The sequence below is a fragment of the Mizuhopecten yessoensis genome, unplaced genomic scaffold (assembly GCF_002113885.1).
Source record: "Mizuhopecten yessoensis strain PY_sf001 unplaced genomic scaffold, ASM211388v2 scaffold2507, whole genome shotgun sequence".
In the NCBI taxonomy this organism is placed as follows: domain Eukaryota; kingdom Metazoa; phylum Mollusca; class Bivalvia; order Pectinida; family Pectinidae; genus Mizuhopecten; species Mizuhopecten yessoensis.
The window spans coordinates 292,579-312,873 of record NW_018404580.1 but is presented as its reverse complement, the minus strand read 5'-3'; the positions used below and the strand labels follow the sequence as shown (position 1 = coordinate 312,873).

Genomic DNA, 20,295 nt, shown 5'->3' with positions numbered 1-20,295 from the left:
TGATTAATATAAGTTGAAATAAAACTTATTTCATAATTGTTGTTAAATAAATAAAGTTTATATATGAAACAAGTTATTTCAAATCAATCATGTTGGCCCAGATGTTAGCGTGCACCTCGGGTGTCTTAATGTTGGATGAAAATGATGTACCCGGAAAAGCCCAGGTGGTCAGGCAGAAGACCCCATATCTTTTCACAAATTTTAAATCAAGGTGAATCCTGCAAGTCATTAGGTGGGTGGTTTGGAGTCAGGAGACCGCGGACAGCTAGCTAGAACTCCATGAAAACTCCAGCTCAAATTCTACAATTTTTATCACAATTTAATTAGAAAGTAATCATGTCAAATTCATACATATACAAAGACTGAATATTTATTTAAGATAAATAGAAATTTATAAGTTTCTATGCAAAATCAATATTAAAGTAAATGATGTAAAGAGATTGCAAGATATCAACAGTTATACTAAAGTTGTTTTGCTACATGTTCTGAAAAGCATATGGTTTTTTCAAATAATAATTGTTTGGTCTGAATGCATGATGACTGGGATGCCATGGTATTTTACAACTACTAATGGAAAAAAGTGTTTTGAACATTATATTCTACATGGTATTTTGTTCTAATGACAATATTTCTGTAGTTAGACTGGGCTCACTTTGTTAGCGTATTTGTTCAGATTTTGAAGTCCTGGGTTAGAATTCCTGTCTTGCCCTGTTACACTGGTGCTTATGACTAACCTTTGTTTCAAGAATTGTATGTGTGCATGCCAAACCTATATTGTAAATAGTGCTTATTCTGGGGCAAAACTTAGGAAAAGGAAGGAGGTTGGCCGGTTAGAATGTCCATCTAGAAAGCTTGGAGGTCCTGGGTTTGAATATAGAAAGTCCATGTACAAAGTTTGCATGTCCTGGGTTTGAAACTCAGCCAGGTCCTAATGAATCTGATCATGTGCACCTTTCTCTAATCACCATACAGTCTTATATAATTGCCACACAGGCTGCAATAAACATCATACAGTTTGATATACAGCTTTATAGTTTACCTCAAACTTAGAAATGGACTGTTCCTGGGCTTGCTGTACGGCTTGGTAAGCTGACAACATGTCTGCCTTCTCCTGCTCCAGTGTCTTCAGCTCCTCCTCTAGCTTCTGTTAGTACACAATGATCATGCTCTTATAGACAAACGTTTACATAGTCAAACCTGTCTTATGAAAGGAGTTTCTAAAAAGGTCAGATGAGACAGGATGTCACAGAAACAGAAGATATTATGTACTATATTTCTAAACATTTTCTTCAGGTTGGTATGTATGGATTGTGAAAAGACTCATGTAGCACAACCAAAAAGTGCTTATATGCGAGGTTTCGATGACTAGCTAGTATAGTATGCCCTGTCACCTTCATCAGACAAATGACAAGTGGAGCGTATGTACACAAATGTGTAAAATATGTATGAATTGTCCACAAATCAATGTTGATTCGGCTACGCTGTAAGCGTATACCTGGTATGCACAATTAATTGTTATATATGTACCAAACGCTTTCTTTGTTTAATACTTGGTCATAGATTTGTGGACAACTTGTACATATTTTACACCTTTGTGTACATACGCTTCACCGTACATACCGTACTAGTCATTGAAATGTCACATATAAACACTTTTTGGTTGTGCTACATGAATCTTTTCACAATTATGTACTATACTCTTTTATTCATATTCTTTAAAATGTTATCATATCTTTCATCATATTATCCATCCACTTCTTTAGTTTATTATCAGCATATTCCTGTGCAAAGTTTCATTTAGAACTGTTTTTCAGTATGTTACTGGGCTTGACTAAGTCTACATCACAAACCTGAATTTTATCCTTCTGTGCAGCATCATCCCCGCCCGACGACTTGCTTGCCTCAAGTTCGGTCATTTTCTTTGTCAATTCTGAAGAATATAAATAAACACATCAATTAGGAATTCTCAACAACTCTATCAATAAAACATAAGTTATCAAACAACAATAATTTAACAGATATTTATTTTAATATTGACAAGTTTATGTCCAAATGCTCATGAACTGAAGTGATAATAATCTTCAGTGAAGTTGATATGTTATCACCTGCCTGGTATGTCATCTTGTTCCTGGTTTACCAGATATAATGCTGTATTTATATTACTGATATTGTTTAATATCATCACCTTTCTGGTAAACTGTAACATAGATATTGTTTATGACATGTCATAATCGGCCTGTTATACAATCGAAATACAAAATGTTGGTGGTATTGTTTTAAGACAATACATATATAAATACAATTGTTTACCGTCAATCTTGACTTTGCTCTTTTGTAACATCAACATCTGCTTCTTGACAAACTTTGTCATATCTTCCCTTGATAATTGGTCCAGCTATAAGTAATTATAATACACATATCATACACCACATTCGTCAAACATGCGAAGACAAGTCTCACCCTGGTAAAATACTAGCTGCTTCCTATCAACTTGGCTAAGGAAAAATTCTCTTTAGTTTATTTGGTAGAGTGTTAGACTAGTAAGACAGAGGTCCCCGGTTCAACTCTGAGCGGAGGCATTGAAAAAATATTGGCCTCTTTTACACAAGGAAACAAGATGAGGGTCAGACACTGTATTGTCTATTATGTCTTACTATCTACGAATGGCTGCATACAATTCTACCTGTTCATTGTAATATACAACTGAAAGAATGAAACATGAATATGACAGTCATGGGAGTTGATCTCTCCTGTTCTGATTACCATAAATTGTTATAGTTTAAGATCCATTAGGTTACAGGTACACTAGATTTTATGAATCTCTTCAACAGACTATCATTTTCATTGAAAAGGTATGCGAATTACAAAAAGTTCTTATTCAAAACCAGTAAATTGTATCTGAATACAGCCTGGCAGAGTAGTGATCTGTCATTGCTGTAGGGGCTACAATAAACTACAATCGTAGTCCTTGACCTGTAAACCTTGTAACAATATCTACCTTGGATGAGGCAGGACTCTTCCCCGGCGTTCCTCCATCACCATCAGCTGGTGAATCCTGGTGGTAAAATAAAAACAGTTACTCTTCATTTTCACAATAATGCCATAAGTAAACAGAGTGATCTTCAGCTATGTCTTGTCGTAATTTGTACTGATCTTCAATAAAAAGCAGCGATACTGCTGGTGTCGTGAACGATGGAGTACATGTATCTACATGTATGTTTTGGAACTGTATAGCGCTTTAAATTTGCAGGGTCAATATTTCATGGTTTCGTATTCAGTACATATTCGCAGGGGTTAAATTTCGCTGTGTACCCAAATCCCATGTGCAAAATATTTTGAGCGTCATCATTTAAGGGTTCAACCTCAAAATACACGTAAACCATTAATAACACTGATCCCGAGCATTGTCATGGATCCGCCAGTGACTTCACTCAAAAGAAACTCAAATGTATGTACCTTTGTAGGAGTAAACTGTAATAAATTAATCACCTACTGTGTACACATAAATATGATGTGGCCACTTATATGTAAGTGTTGTTTTTTTACATGGACTGCCCAGTTGTCCGGTGATAATCTGATTTGAGTTCATTTAAGCTTGCATATATATATATAGTGTTGGGTTATAAGTATTTTCAACGTTGTCCGTAAAAATGGTTAAAATTTTCTATAATTTCGCTAGTGTTAAGAATTCACAGATATTAGTCAAAGCGCGAATATAGCGAAATTAAAAGCCATGCGAAATATAACCGCCATACAGTATCTCGTCGTTTTATTATCAAGATGTTTCAGCACAGCTAGACACTAATGTTTCATGTTTCTGTAATTTCAAAAAGGCGTTTGGATATTTTTTATTTTATTTTTTGCTATCTGTGCTACAATATTTGTCTTTACAAGAAAAGTACCAAAACATCCTACTTTTAAGCACTGCAACTACTGGGTACTGAAAGTGTACAGTTTGTGAAAAATGAATGTTAATTTGACGAATGTTTTCAATTCCATTGCTCTAATTAAGTAATATTTTTAAATCCATAGTTGCAAAGCATATGGATCTGATCTAACAATACTTCAAAACGTGTGACCTCATCTTTGGATTGTAAACTCTCCATTACTGTACTCAAACAGGAATATAATTCTGACAAATGAAATAATTCATTAACATTTTGTGCCGTTGATTGAAACAAACATTCCCAGTAATAACAATTTAACTGACACGTCGAAATTGTCGCCTAATCACACAATTCGGTCAAGATAATCACGAACACGGAAAAGGTATAAACATCAAACAGGTGACAGTATGTCAGACGACAGGCTGACATGGCATAGTGGGTACGTCAACGAAATATGTCACGTGCAAATGTTACCAACTATTTAAAAAACAACAAAATCATTATATGCACAACTTACAGCCATGTTGACTTGTCTATGCTACTGTCGCCAACACTATTATTGAAGTAGTTTTACTTTCTGCGTCGGTTGCTGTTTAGACGCCTTTTCATTACGGAAGTGAACGTGGAATAGTTTAGAAAAATAAAAACGACTCCAGACTAAATTTCCGGAAATTTGTGTTTATGTTTGAAAATCAAATATCAGGTATGTTATATATAGATATATATGTATTTATTGTAAAAGGTTAAATTATCTTGATATATATGACCAATTTTATCGATTTTAAAACAGATTTTACATTTTATTGAATTTTCATGAAATTAAATGGATTGAATCTGTTGTCAAATTGAAAGCTCAAAAGAAAAACTAAAATTTTGCGTTAATAATCAAATTAAATAATACTTATGAAAACATTGTTATCAAGCAGTTAATGTTCCGAAAAAGAAATTAATCACTATCGTATATTCGGTCCGGTTAATGTGTCTAAATTAGTGTATTGGCTTAATTTCCTGTCTTACCTCATATTGAATTTACTTCCGGTGTAAAACTCCCACGATCTGTCATAATATATTTCAGCAGTGATATAACGAATTCGCCAACTTGTCTGGAACTGTACGCACTTTAACAGAATGGATCAGGGACGAGCGAAGTCGGCCATGGCCACAGGGCCAGCCGTCACTTGCATGAAAACGCTTTTGATGGTGTTTAATTTTCTGTTTTGGGTAAGTGATGTTTTTGTTTGACGTTGTACAGTCTGCTGTGATACTGTTGATAATGATATGGTAACCGGATATCGTACGACATGTCACTGCTGGCTCAGGCACTGTATCCGATATACTCCTCGCTTGTTCCTTGGTAGTGTAGGTGGACAGACTTTCAACATAGAGCCTGTCAAATTGCTGATCTCAGCAGATTTAATTAAAAAGTCAAAAATATGTTACATTATATTTGTATTTACTAACCAGAACATCATGTCTTTTAGGTCTGGAATACAAGCAACATATGAACAATGAAATATCTAACACGTTTAAGACATTTTAAGCATAAAATATAGGGGTTTTTTTATTGTTGATTCCTACAATATGGCATACTGAGAATTTTTAACGTTATTATTTATTTTCATTTATTTCAATACTAACATTACAGGTATTGGCCTTTCGTTTAGGGTTCACTTAAGGATAAGGATTTGATAGAATCTGTATCTAAAGGCTGAAAGCATCTAGAACATTATAATGTAATTAGTAATTATCAGTTTTTTGAAGTATTGTTAGCTTTACACATTTTTTCAGCTTGATTTTTCTGCTGTAAATATTTATATATAAAAATTCAAAATATTTTTTTTTTATTTCATGGCAAAGGAAAGAAGTAATCCCTATAAAAAAATCTTATTGTAAAAATACAACGTATGCATATATGTTGCATAAGAAATTGGTTCAGCTCATTTATTTCTTAACAGTTTTAAAGTAAGTAACATGTTAGTTAATTAAGTTCAACAATATTTAAATCAACAGTTGAATAAAGGACAGGAGTAACATGTCTTCCTAGGCTCACAGATAACTGGTTTGAATGCTAATTGATATTCTATTCCTGTCTACTCAACTCTACCTGTCTGGAGTGGAGTACGATGTATATTTAATCAATGTAATCTGGGTAGGGTATTGCAGTCTCTGTGCTGCATTGTGTTTAAAGTAGGACAGCACTAGGGAAGAGCTGTTAAAAAGACACAAACCTGCAACAACAGAACATAACCAGCCTCAAACACAAATACATGTCATCACACACCAATGCACTTGGGTCCAATTGTCTGTGTTACCCTGTATCTCAGGTACCCTGTATCCGGGGTACCGCTAATAAGTGGTAAAACGCTGCTTTCTGATAGTCGGCTATGAGTCATTCTGCCACAGGATTTCACCCCTCCAAATAGTACTCAGCTTATTGATAAGGGTGTCAAAATGAATGTTAGATGTAGAATTTGCTTAACATTTATATTAGATTTTATGTACTATATTTTCCATTTTCGTTTTTTCATAATGTGTGTGTTGCAGATTCCCCATAAATTTATGTAATTTTCACATATACTCCTAACAAGGTTTTTCTTGTCAACTTGTACAACTAAAAGCTGTTGTGTAAACAAAATATTTGATTAAAGCCTTGATTCATAGATAAACTTTGTAAACATCTTACAAAATCTTACCTACAGTGTACCGTCTCCATCAGCTTTTAGGTAGAGTCGAAAACACAACATTGGTTTGTTAGTTATGAAAGAGGAATCTCCAGTGTATATGAAAATGTGTTTGTGTTATTTCAGATCACAGGCATTGCCATCCTTGCCCTTGGCATTTGGACAAAGGTGGACTTGTATAAGTATATGGAACTTTCCTCCATCTACTACAAAGAATCACCGTACATCCTGATCGGAGTCGGGGCTGTCATTGTCCTTGTTGGCTCGCTGGGCTGCTGTTGCACAGTCAAGGGAAACTCCATTTTACTCTATGTAGTAAGTTCAATTTCACATGTCATTTTTGATACTAACCAAAAACTGCTCAAATGACTTATTGCTCTGCAGCTTTTAGGATTTTCCTTGGACTGGCTTAATAAGAAGGTTATATATAAAGAGGCTGGGGGTCAGGAGGCCAACTTGTTGGCCTCATTTAAATGTGTCTAAGTAGGTATATGGTGGCTAGAGGTCAGGGGACCTAACTGTTGCCCCAGTTTAAATGCTTCTAAGTAGGTATATGGAGGCTGGGGGTCAGGAGGCCTACCTGTTGCCCTTGTTTAAATGTTTCTAAGTAGGTATATGGAAGCTAGAGGTCAGGAGGCCTACCTGTTGCCCTTGTTTAAATGTTTCTAAGTAGATATATGGAGACTAGAGGTCAGGGGACCTACCTGTCTGTTGCCCTTGTTTAAATGTTTCTAAGTAGGTATATAGAGACTAAGATGCAGGGGGCCTACCTTTGGCCCTGGTTCGGGGACCTATCTGTGGCCCTGGTTCAGGGACCTATCTGTGGCCCTGGTTTAGGGACCTATCTGTGGTCCTGGTTTAGGGACCTATCTGTGGTCCTGGTTCAGGGGACCGACCTATATCTGTGGTTTAAGTATTTATAACTAGGTACATGTATATGGAAGCTAGAGGTCAGGGGACATACCTGTTACCCTTGTTTAAATGTTTCTAAGTAGGTATATATATAGAGGCTACGATTCAGGGGACCGACCTATATCTGTGGTTTAAATATTTATAACTAGGTATATGGAGGCTAGAGGACATACCTGTTACCCTCAGGTATAAAAATAAGCCTGGTACCTCACAGGAACTGCTGTGGAGCACTGGGCTAGTGTTTAGGCCTTTGTATCATTTTAGGAGACAGACTAGAAAATACTGTCCTATTTTAGTACAAGTATCTATTCAATTTCCATAGCACTTGATATACATATGATGATGAAATTTACTGTTGCAGGAGTATAGCTTTATTAGGTATACCTTGATACATAATTTAAGGCATTTAATAGAGAAATATAACTCAGTATTACATTCAGTTGTGTGAAAGTGACCTTGTCTAGAATTGATGAACACATATAATGGTTCTAATTGCATCTGGTGGAGCAGATGTGGGACGCTTCAAAATGTCCTCCTGGTAATATATATACACGTGTTGCTTTTGTGCCTGACTTTGTTACTAACACCAGGCGACCCAGTATTGCCAATGTTAACAGGGTATATTAGTGGTACAGTGATAAATACAGAGAGATATGTGAATGACGGAGTCTAATTGATATAGCTGCAATACATCATTGATTAGCTGTGCGCATACATGGTTATTGTCTGTGTTCAGTACCATTAAATAGAAATGAGCTGACAAAGTAGGACAAAGCATTAGGTCTCTGTATAATATACATTGTAGTTCACTGTATGTATTCTGTCTTCAAAGGCATCAGCTATTTTAAAGTAAATAGCCTTATCTTTTGCTACTAAGGTCAGAGGGGTCAATTATGTTAAATTATATATATAGCACCCTCTAAATAATACCAATCAGTCAAAAGTGATGATATTTGGCCAGTAGCACATGCATGGATTAAGGGCAATTATGTTTGTTCAAATGAATGACCTTGACCTTCATCGAAGGTCACAAGGGTTATTTATGTCAAAATATTTAAATATCACCCTCTTAATAATGCCAATCAGTCAAAAGTGATGATATTTGGCCAGTAGCACATGCATGGATTAAGGGCAATTATGTTTGTTGAAATGAATGACCTTGACCTACATCGAAGGTCACAAGGGTCAAAAGGAGATGTGTACATATTATAACAGTGCTAACTTGAGGTTATGTACATATCCTTGGCTAGCAGGAGATATATACATTGTATTAGTTTACAGTGTTTAGTTATTTGTACTCTGTCCCTCTGCCATTATATGTGTACATTGTATTACAGTTTAATTTGTTTTACTCTGTTTCCAAGGTTACCAGGAGGTATATAAATTGTATTACAGTGTTTACTTATTTGTACTCTGTCCCATCTGCCATCATATGTGTACATTGTATTACAGTTTAATTTGTTTTACTCTGTTTCCAAGGTCACCAGGGGACTTGAACAGTGTATTACAGTCTTAACTTGTTGAAATCTGTCTCCTAGGCCATCATATATGTATATTGTATTACAGTGCTAGCTTTGTTGTACTTTGACTCTTCGGCCATTTGTACATTGACTTGTTGTTCTCTGTTTCATTCGACCTTGGTCACAGGGGGATATGTACATCGTATTACAGATTTAGTTATAAAATAGAGCACGAGGAAGTGTGTACATTATATATTGCCAATTTAATTCAAGTACTATTGTATTCTATCTACTAGACCATCAGGAAGTTTGTCCATTGTATTACAGAGTTAACTTTAATCAGTTGATGTAAATGGTAACTTGTTGTACTTGATGGTTTTCTCAGATTTGTAACCATACACGTTATAGTGTCGGAGTTATAGGTAATATCTCCGACACCGCTATACATACGAAGGCTATCGTACACATAACAGGATGAGTCTTGCTGATACAGCCTCCGGACAGACAATGGTTACACTATTTGTGTCTGTCATTAATGAGTAGTTTATTTGATGAGGTCCGACCTTCGTAGTGAAATGGTTGTTAAGATGGACACCACAGACTCATTTCCTGGTGTAATTCGTGAAGGCTTATATTGATTTTGTCCACGAATATTGGTTCCCTTGGAAACATGATTGCAGGAGATTTCTGTGATGTTGCACAATGATTTCCTAAATTGGAAGTTTTAGCAAGTTATGTTTTGCATCCATAATTTTCTTCTGACTGCATGCATTCAGATCAATACGACTTCCTGTAGTTCTGTTCATGTCTGGCCATGAGCTGCCCTGAAGCTGGATTTGCCATGTAACAGATAACATATATAACACAGGCAATCTCATGTCCGATCAGTGGAGGGTCACAAAAATATTGGGGCACAGGCATTGCAAACACATCCTGATCTTCTGTAAAACTTGCATATTTTGTTCAATTGACAGGAAAAAATTTGAGCTGAAAATTGGTGAAAAAAAGGTTCTGCTCATCTTAAGCATATATTGAATTTTCTCTAAAATAATTATTTTGTCTGTGAAAATGTGTTCCGGAACTTAAGATTCATAATAATTCACAATAGAGCAACCAACTATAAAAGGGAATACCTTAGACCTGCTTATCACAAACCAACCCTGTTTACTTGCTCTGAGGTCATGTCAGGCATGGCCAATTGCAACCATGACATTTTTTTTCAAATACGCACCATAATCAAAGAAACATACCCCAAAAAATATTCCTATATACAGAAGGGACACATTGAAAAGGTACGTTTCAAAGCTTCTTGAGATCAAAAACAAAAGATGACAATGTAGGTCATCTTTGGAATATTACCTTGAAATCAAAAACTGCAGATACAAGTAAATGACCATGCATCATACAATGTCCTAAAACCAAAAGCAAACTTGTCATGGTCACTCCTAACATAAAGAAACTATTAACCCTTTCACCACTGTAGACCATAATGGATTCCTCCAGATCAATGCACGGTAGAGCCTACTAAAGTTACATAGGGGTGAAAGGGTTCAGGAAATGAGACAGAAAATGAAACACTGCATAAAGGGAAAGCTTTGAGTGATCTTGTGTTCTGGCACATTATAGAGGGTATTTCAGTATCCCCACCAAACCCACACCCCAGCAAATGTCTCAGATTGTGCCATGAAAAACTTCTGTTCATAAACATAAGAAATCCCCCCAAAAAATGGTGTACCATCACTTAAAAGAGATTGTTAACTCACTCGTGACCATTCCAGTAAGGCAGAGACACTCAGTACAGTAGATTTCTCTTATTATCCCTTTTATTACTGTATTCGTTTTCACTGATCAGCATTTAAAACTATAATGTAGTAACATGGTCTCTACAAGCTATACCAACGATGCAGTATTCCATCAAAAACTCAACATCCTGTCATGTCGTCATGTCCCCCTTTAAATTTGATATAACAAACAAAAGTATTAGGAAATTTCTTCAATACATGAACCTTAAAAAAAGTAAAGCTGCTGGCCACGATGAAATAAAAACGAAAAATCATCGAAGAACTGGTGGAGGAAGTATCACCAATCTTTACTTAAATATTCAGAAAACCTCTTTTCACCGGTAAAGCCCATTCGACTGAAAATATGCCATGTATCCCCTGTCTATCAAAAGGCATACAATTGGACCCAGTAAACTACAGACCAGTATTCCCTACTTGTGTATATCATACTTGCCAACCCTATTTTGGAGAAAGTCTCCTGATTTTGGACCCTGAAAAGGAGCATTTTCAACCAGTGACTTGGCTGAACTATTCCTATTTCTTAGGAACTGATTATTTAATCCAAAGGAACAGCTCAAAAGATCCGATTTAAAAGTGTTATTATTTGCCTGGGGGTGTATACACATATTTTATCTATGCATTTAAATTTTTAAAAGTTGGAAAGTATGGTATGTAAAAAAGTTATTAGAATACATAAATTATGTAGTAACATTATGAATTATGCTGATAGGTATAACAATCTTAATCTTATTCAACATGGGTTTCAGAAATTTTCGTCTTACGAAATCCAATAGAATTTATTGATATAAAGTGGCAAATGTACTGGTGATGGATTTCTCAAAGCTTTTGATAAGGTTAATAACTCTGTTCTCCAACAACAAACTTACATAGCTGTCAACCCTCCTTCATTTTGACCAAAAACCAATTTCCCTCAAAACTCCCTCATGAATTCAAGTCCAAACTCACACAAACTCTAAATCTACATCCTGTGGTCAAATGATCTCCTAGTTACTGCAGGGTTTGTGTAATGATCATATAACTGGTGTGTCTGAATCAAATGAATGTATTTTGGAGTTATTTTGATACANAACTGGTGTGTCTGAATCAAATAAATGTATTTTGGAGTTATTTTGATACATTAAAAGGGAAAGATATATTGAGCAAAGCAGTTTAATTTAGTCGCATTTCACCTACTTTTTTCCTCTTTGGAAATGAGGAATGAGGGAGATCTCCCTCATTGGAGGTTTCAGAAGTTAACACCTATGAACGTATATATTATGGTCAATAGAAGCCTGTTGATAATTGGCTTGAAGATATCCTCTGTGATTAAAAACAGGCCGTTGTTGTTGAGGAAAGAAATCAGGTACCCTAGATGTCAAATCTGGAGTTCCCCAGGGGTCAGTTATTGGACCATGTGTCCTTCTATCTGACTGAGACTTTTTGCTGATTATGCTGCTTTTTATCTAGCTTTGACTGGTGAGGCTGATGGAAAAATACCACAGGAGGACCTAGACAAATTAGTTTTATTGGAGAAATCGTGGGAAATTGCCTTTTAATTTCACCATGATAATGCTTTTATCAACATCAAATAACAAAATGTAGTAAATAGCCAAACACTGCTTGGGGGAAGAAATGGAACGTGTTCTAAAATCAAAATATCTAGGCCTTACCATCCAAGCTTAAAATGGGACACCCATATTAATAACATCTGCAGTAAAACATATTCAACTCTGGGCTTCGTGTGGAGAAATGTCAAAATTGTCGCCACAGTCACACGAAGACAGCAGGCATACAAACATTAGGAAGACCATCTTTGGAGAAGTGCTTTCAAGGTGACATAAAAACAAAATTGAAATGGTTCAATGAAGGGCAGCCCAGTTTGTTTCCAATAGTCACCAGAATAATTAAGACATGTGTAGGGCATATTCTTAACCAATAGACCTGGTAATGCCTGGAAAACAGACAGAAATATATAAGACTTGCTACAGCGTACACAATCATTCGTGACAGAAGCAGTATCAGAAAAGCATCATTATATACAGTTCCCCCTATTTGTTACATGATAAAATTTCATCAGAACCAAAATATTTCTTCTAAGTACAATTGTGTAGAACAGAAATATATAGACATGTCTTCCCCTACTTGTTGCACTATAAAAGTTAATCTGAACTGAAATTCATTCAAAATTCAATCATGTAGAACAGAAATTTAGAGACAGTCTTCCCAGATACTATATAAGACTGGACTAACATCCCATTTGTATTTGTGTACCACATCCCTGTAGTCCTAGCTTGGATTTAAAAACTACGTATACTAGTGGATTATAGGTATTTAAATTCAACTTTCAAAATCTGGTTGGATCTATGGTAAAATTCAGTGTAAAAGCCTGTGAATTGGTTACAGGTGAGCCGATGGTGGTGGCTCTGACAAAATCAATAGCAGTTGTAGTAGATAACAATGTGTTGTCAGTGACGAAAGCTTTAAAGTGCATGTGATGTTAGCATGATGCTCAAACCTGCTCGACACAGCAGGTCTATAATCTGTAGCCCTGTCCCTATCGATTCTTGGAAACAATTAGATTACGTATCTCAGTCTAAAGCTTGATATTTTCAGAATTTCTTTGGAAATAGCAAACAACTTATACTGAAAATATGTGTGATTCATGAAAGTTGTTTATAAAAGATATAATCTTAAAAGTTTGTTTAAAAAATTATCTATTTTTATATTTAGAGTATCTTAATACATATAAGTATCCTGGTATAGACAAAAGCTGTATATGTTTACAGTGTTTTATCCCTGTATGTAATCATGGAATGCTGTGTCCATGTACAGTGGTTATATTTCACCCTGGGTTTTAATTTCGTGATATTCACACTTTGACTAATATCCCAAAATTCTAAACACCAGCGAAATTATAGAAAACGTTAACCACTTTTACAGACCTTATCACAACATGTTGAGAATGCTTATAACCCAACGCTGTTATGCAAGCTTAATCAACTCAAATCAGTTTATCACCGGACACCTGGGCAGTCCATGTAAAAACAGCACTTACTTATAAGTGGCCACATCATATTTATGTGTACACAGTAGGTGATTAATTGATTACAGTTTACTCCTACAAAGGTACATACACATTTGTTTTTTTTTCGAGTGAAGTCACTGGCAGATGACGACACTCAGGATCAGTGTTTTCAAACAGTTTACCTGTATTTCAAGGTTTAACCCTTAAATGATGACACTCAAAATACTTTGCATGACACATGGGATTCGGGTGCACAGCAAAATTTAACCCCCGCGTATATGTACTGAATACGAAACTGCAAAATATTGACCACGCATATTTAAAGTGCTATACAGCATGTAATTACGCTACTATACTATGTCACCATATGTAATTACAAAATGATGTAAACCTGTATGTAAATACTGTATGCTGTATCTCTTTGTAATTACAGTAATATGTATCCCTGTTTAATTTACAGTATGCTGTATTCCTAGTCGTGGTGTTTGTGGTAGAACTGAGTGCCGGAGCAGCAGGATTTGTTTACCAGAGCAAGGTGGGTCCAACATACATGTATGTCACTTGCAATATATATATATATATATTAATAAAATCAATTACCTGTAACTGAGCGAGATCGGATTATGTCAATTGAGGGTTAAGTTTCTGTAACAAAATCCCAACCGAGGCGTAAGAACCTTTGTCTGAGACTGAGATAACCCGATCATGCTCAGTTACAGGTAATTGATTCTTTTTCTCGCACCTTTCAGTTCGAAAAAAAAATCAATTTTGCTAAAAACTTCAAGTATCCCGTCTGGGGCCTCAAATGATAATGACCTCTTTACTACTTAAGCTACATTTCAATGCTTCCGCTGTGAAATGTATTCTGTTCTTACATAGATGACAACGTATTTCACAGTGCAGATTATATTTATCTACAACATCAAATATCTAACAACATCAAAACTAGATACATACATAACAACAAAACAGAACATGTATAATGCAGATTGTCAATTTCAAGCAGTTAACGCGCGGATGAATACATCGCGAAATAAATTCTGCGAAATGTCACGTAAAGGTGCAAGACAGATCAGACGAGATAGAAAAATCTAGCAAGGGGTATGACGTGGGATATCTCTGTCTGAGGTGCGAGAAATATATATCTTAGTGCATCTCTGTCTGTCCTTTCCCATAAATATTATAATTCTTAACTAGAGGTTTTTATGTAAGAACACTGTCAATATTCCTAATCAAATCACCCTTCGTTCGTGGTCCGTCATCGGTCGGTGGTCCATCGTTCATCCGTGGTCTGTCCTTAAACAATTCTTGTTATCGCTATTTCTCAGAAAGCACTGAAGGTATCATTCCCAAATTTGATACGATAATTACCCTTGGTCTCTAGTTGTGCATGTTTACTTTTAAGACTGATCGGATAGACAAAGTGGCTGACAGGTAGCCATCTTTGATTTTGATAGTTAAGGTTTGTTAGTGTTATTTCTCAGGAAGTACTGAAGGAAACTTTCTCAAATTTGATATGTAGGTTCCCCTTGATCCGTTATTGTGCATGTTCAGTTTTAAGATTGATCGGATAAATAAAATGGCCAACAGGTGGCCATCTTGGTTTTTGACATTGAAGGTTTGTTAGTTTAACGATCTACACATTTATTTATGTCAAACATCAATAAAAGATACAATTGATACATACTGTGTTGTTACCTGAGTTTATGTGAAAAGTATTATTGAATAGGTAACTGTTAATAAAGAAAGCTTAGCCGAAATCCTATGCCAGAGAATCGCCGATCAACTTACGTTTCGACCTCTCGGTGCTTTTTCACCATACTATTACGAAAATGTAGTTGTTCAATTTAAGCTCCGTTCCATGTAAGTTCTGTTAGGTTTTTATAACCCTGAGTTGACAGTTTGATACTTTGAACATTTTGAGCCAGCCCTACCCCCAAGGGCTGTAGGGTGGGGCCCAAACGAGTCGGTGTGCTGAAATTTCTTCAATTTCCTTGTTTAGAATCAGAGGTGCTAGTTTCAAATACTTTTTAGTCTTAAATCTGTATGCTAGATATTGGATAAGGTGGTTTTATTATTTTTTGTCACTTTGAATAATATTTCTGTTCGTGTTAAAAACAAAATCAACTCTCTGTATAAATATATCAGGTGACCGTTAAGGCCCATGGGCCTCTTGTTTTGAGAGTGATCATAAAAACAAAATGGCCGAAAGAAGAACTTAACAGATCTTTCTCATATTGCAATGATCAGTTCTATTTCTTTCACATTAAGTACTGTACTAGTAAATATGTGAAATGCCAAACTCACTTTAAACTTTTATACACAGCAGTATTAAGTTTAGATCAAAAGTTACCTCAAGGTGCATTTTCTATTAACATCACTCGATCAAACAGATAAGAGAAAAGATCAAACTGACACAGAACTAATGAAGATGGTACAATGGTGGGCACCAAGACCCCCCTGGGATCTCTTGTTTCAGTTGGAGGCTGTTTTAATCAGATCACTGACAATATTGCTAGTAACAGTTTAATGTTAGAGATTGTTTTATTCAGATCACTGTCAGTATGCTATTTTCAGATTGAGACAGTTTCAATCATATCACTGTCAGTAATTCTATTTTCATTTAGAGGCTTAATAAACTATATCACTGTCAATATTGCTGTTTCTTGTTGGATCTTGTTTTATTCAGATCACTGTTAATATTACTATTTTCAGTTGGAGGTTATTTTTGTCAACTCACTGTCAATAAAACTATTTTGAGTTGCATCTTGTTTCATTCAGATCACTGTTAATATTGCTGTTTTCAGTTGGAGACTGGCTTCAAGGAAGGCCTTCAGACGGCCCTGCATAAATACCAAGTGAACACAGAAATAACAGCGGCCATGGATGACCTACAGACCCAGGTAACCATGACAACCACACATCTGGTTAATTACACCGTTTTAGATGATGACTTAACTGGCAAGGGTGTTTGCCTATCTGATATATATTTGTATTAATGTGCCATCTGTCTACTTGATAGTTGGTAATATTACCATGAATTACAATCTCTGTGAATATATATTTACAGTCACAAACGAAAATGAAATAGAAAAACATTTCATGTTTGCTGTCATATAATAAGATAAAGAAAACAATTCAATATCACATTTTTACGTTATTTTCGCAGAACACTTATAAAAAAAATTCCATCATCCGAATATAATAGTACCCTCTGAAGTGCGATATTTTTACGTTGCCATGTTGAATGGAAATTTAATCCCTGAAAACTAGTTCTGATTGTGACAATACGGGAATATTAGCCTTATGAAATTAAGTAAGTATATAGTAATATATTTCCTGTTCGTATGTGTCAACTCTGATAGCTGTACTGTGTGCTGTACGTATATTGTCTCTATGGAGGCACGGAAGTCTAGTGGTAGGAAACCAGACTCGTAAACTAAGGGTTGCAGGTTCGAGTCACATCACTGCACTATGTTGTATCCTAGAACAAGATATTTTACTCCGCTTGTTCCAGTCTACTCAGTTGTAAATGAGTATGTGGTTGGGCAGTGCCAGAGTTGTTGAATGCTAGCTGTGAGTACCGAAATGGCGGCAGCACCGGCTGTATGCACCCTAGGGCGTTGAGAAAGATATTGGCTGGTTGCAAAGGCCCTATAACCACGGATGATAATTTGTGAACCGCTTTGGGACGACCTACGCACTAGGTTGTGGTAAAGGGGTATATAAGAACCTTGATTTATTGTTACTATTATGACAATTTTATTGTGTTTTCACCCTTCAACATTACATCCACTGTGAAAATCACATCTCTAAATCATAAACATACTTTACAGCTCAAGTGCTGTGGAATCCACGGCTACACGGACTGGGTAAACAGGACCACCACGACTAAAGGCAAGATTCCCAGTTCCTGTTGTGTGGACCAGACCAAATGCCCCACTGACCCCTTGCCAGACAACGTAAAAGACTGGTACTCGAAGGTAGGATGCTGATGTCATTTAATAAACTTTGGATGAGGTCAATACCATATTCAATGAAGCTGAAAAAACAGGATTTCTATACTGTACATATTGATTAAGACACAGAACTATTCTTTATACTGCAGTCCTAGCCTTTTTAAAACAAGGGAAACTCTTTCATTTCTAATATATATTTAGTAAAGAGGCCGAAGAAGACAGAAAGGCATAGCAGTCAGTCTTGTGAAATGAACGCAATTTTCCTTGTTTCAGAGGCGGCCAAGTGCAAAATATTCGTTTCAGATCACAATTATACAGTTTACTTTGTATTATATGATAAAAAGATTCTGTCATTCGTTTCCCTTCATATTAGATTTATGATACTCGTTATGGATTTTTCATATTTGCTCGCCTCTAATATGAAGGGAAACTTCTGACAGATCCTCTATATATATCAATCCCTAATTATGACTGGTTTGCAGTTTTATATGTCTACTTTATATGGACATTCAAGTTGCTCCATCATCAATTTCGGCTGTACAAATTAGTCTGTACTAAATAAAGTATTCAGATAAAAATCTGTCAAACACTGGTATGTCTACCTGAAAACCTTCAATGTAGAGTGACATGAAAAACAACAGCCAAACATTTGTGAAATAATTCATCAAAACTTCCTTTTTGTTTTCTTTCCAGGGCTGCTACTACACAGTTGTAGATTTCATGCAAAGCAACATGGGGATAATAGGGGGTGTTGCCCTCGGGATCTCTTTCTTCCAGGTGAGATTTTGCTGATTAATTCTTTCTGTTGTCAAATATATGCTTTATCATTGTTGTAACCCCCAATCCCTACTTAGTCAGGGGGGCATATATAGTGATTGCTTTGAGTGTGCCGCAATTCGTCCATCTTTCTGTAGTTAACAACTTGCGTAAAAGATATCTCATGAACCCTCAATGAATTCAGTTAATATTTACACCATTGTAGGGTAAACTGGAGTTCTACACCTGATTAGATTTTGTCATTCAGTAGTCAAGGTAAAAGGTTAAAAGGTCAAATTCAAGGATCTTTTTTTTTTTTTTCCAAGTAAAAACCTTGTATACAAGAAATGTGATGAACCCCTCAACAAAATTAGTTTATATTTACGTCATAGTATGGTATTTAGGTAACTATCAATGTCTACATACACCGGATTAGATTTCGGTGGTCAAAGATAAAACTAATTAAGGACTATGTCTTTTATACCATTTCATTATAGGGGTGAGGGTGTTATACCTGTATGTCTCCACTCATTTTGTTTCTATTTTGTACATGTATTTGTAAGGAAGATTACGATACCTATCGTCCTGGATTTCCTATTAATTACAGGTGTTATAATTAGTTCTCTCCTGTCTTTATACCTGCATGTCATCAACAGTTTACTCATTCACCCCTGAAATTTTATAATGAACTATTCCAACCTTTGAATTGGAGGATTTCATAGGTGTCTTCAGAGGTGAATGAGTTAATTACTGTACAGGTTTTTGTCCCCTGTCAATATACCTGTGTGTTAATTACAGGTATTAGCACTCACCTGTGTATATAACTCTATAATCATTACAGGTGTTTGGTGCTCTCCTTGCGTGCTGTCTGGCTAAGAACATCAACAAGGCCAAGTATGAACAGGTTGCTTAGAACATCAAAGATGCTGGAAAAACTCCTCTGCTTCTTTATAGCAGCAGACAAGTGACCAATGGAAGAAGGGATTAGGAAATGTTAACACTAAATCACACCTCCCTATAATAACACTTAATGTAACAGTTTTTCTGAGATATAACTGTCAAGCTTGGAGCAGAAGTGACAGTTCCGCAATACTTGTAAGAGAGACAGGTCTCACTAATCTATCACTTGTCTGTATGTGAAGTGCTTAATCCAGTATAAAATACATGTATTAAAATTTAATAGAATGTTGCAATTTTAATTCATTCACCCCTGAAATTTCCTAATGAACTATTCCGACCTTTGAATAAGAAGAGTTCAAATGTGTCTCCAGGGGTAAATGAGTTAATAGTCCACCATTGATAACCCTCTTCATTGTCTTGAACAGCTGACATAAATACAGTGCGTGTTATAGGCAAAATTATCAAAATATACAGCTGTCGAGCCAGAAAAGTTACTCTGAAATGACGATATAATGGAAACTGTAAGTGTTAAATCAGACAGAATAGGAAACAAAGTATACAAGCCACGTTTTTGGTAAATATAGAGTAGAGTGGTGCATTTACAAGTTGTCTGCCCTTGTGTGTAAACATTCTTATTTCTTCATCTTCATCTTTACACCTTCCTCCTTCTTTATGCAAAAGAATGTAAATCTGTTGTAATGATCTTGTGTATATTTTTGATAACTCATGGATCTGAAAATTATTTCACGTAAAATATGAAGTGAAAAGTTATACTAGTATATTGTAATATTAAAATCTCCCAAAAACATCCTCTTATTAATTTTCTGATGTTAAAGGTATAATTTTCTTTAAAATTAAGCTTTTTATAGGAAACGATGCCATATCATGTATTAGTGTTTCATGGATAATTAGTGACGTTAGTTTGGTTTGTGGG

The 20,295-nt window shown here is 35.7% G+C and overlaps 2 protein-coding genes across 2 annotated transcripts; one reads left to right on the top strand and one right to left on the bottom strand.

Annotated features, from left to right (window-relative positions):
• Window positions 1–228: 228 nt before the first annotated feature.
• LOC110446082 (GRIP and coiled-coil domain-containing protein 2-like) lies at window positions 229–4,498 on the bottom strand. The gene is made up of 6 exons (XM_021491042.1): window positions 4,405–4,498; window positions 2,999–3,055; window positions 2,311–2,395; window positions 1,851–1,930; window positions 1,040–1,144; window positions 229–300 (listed from the first exon to the last, which is right to left on the bottom strand). Exons 1-6 carry the CDS (start codon window positions 4,408–4,410, stop codon window positions 229–231), a joined length of 405 nt encoding a protein of 134 aa, XP_021346717.1. The 5' UTR covers window positions 4,411–4,498.
• Window positions 4,499–4,910: 412 nt separating this feature from the next.
• Window positions 4,911–20,104, top strand: LOC110446081 (tetraspanin-7-like). Its single transcript, XM_021491041.1, has 7 exons — window positions 4,911–5,108; window positions 6,695–6,883; window positions 14,207–14,281; window positions 16,554–16,649; window positions 17,583–17,729; window positions 18,399–18,482; window positions 19,303–20,104. Exons 1-7 carry the CDS (start codon window positions 5,016–5,018, stop codon window positions 19,372–19,374), a joined length of 756 nt encoding a protein of 251 aa, XP_021346716.1. The 5' UTR covers window positions 4,911–5,015; the 3' UTR covers window positions 19,375–20,104.
• The last annotated feature ends 191 nt before the right edge of the window (window positions 20,105–20,295 follow it).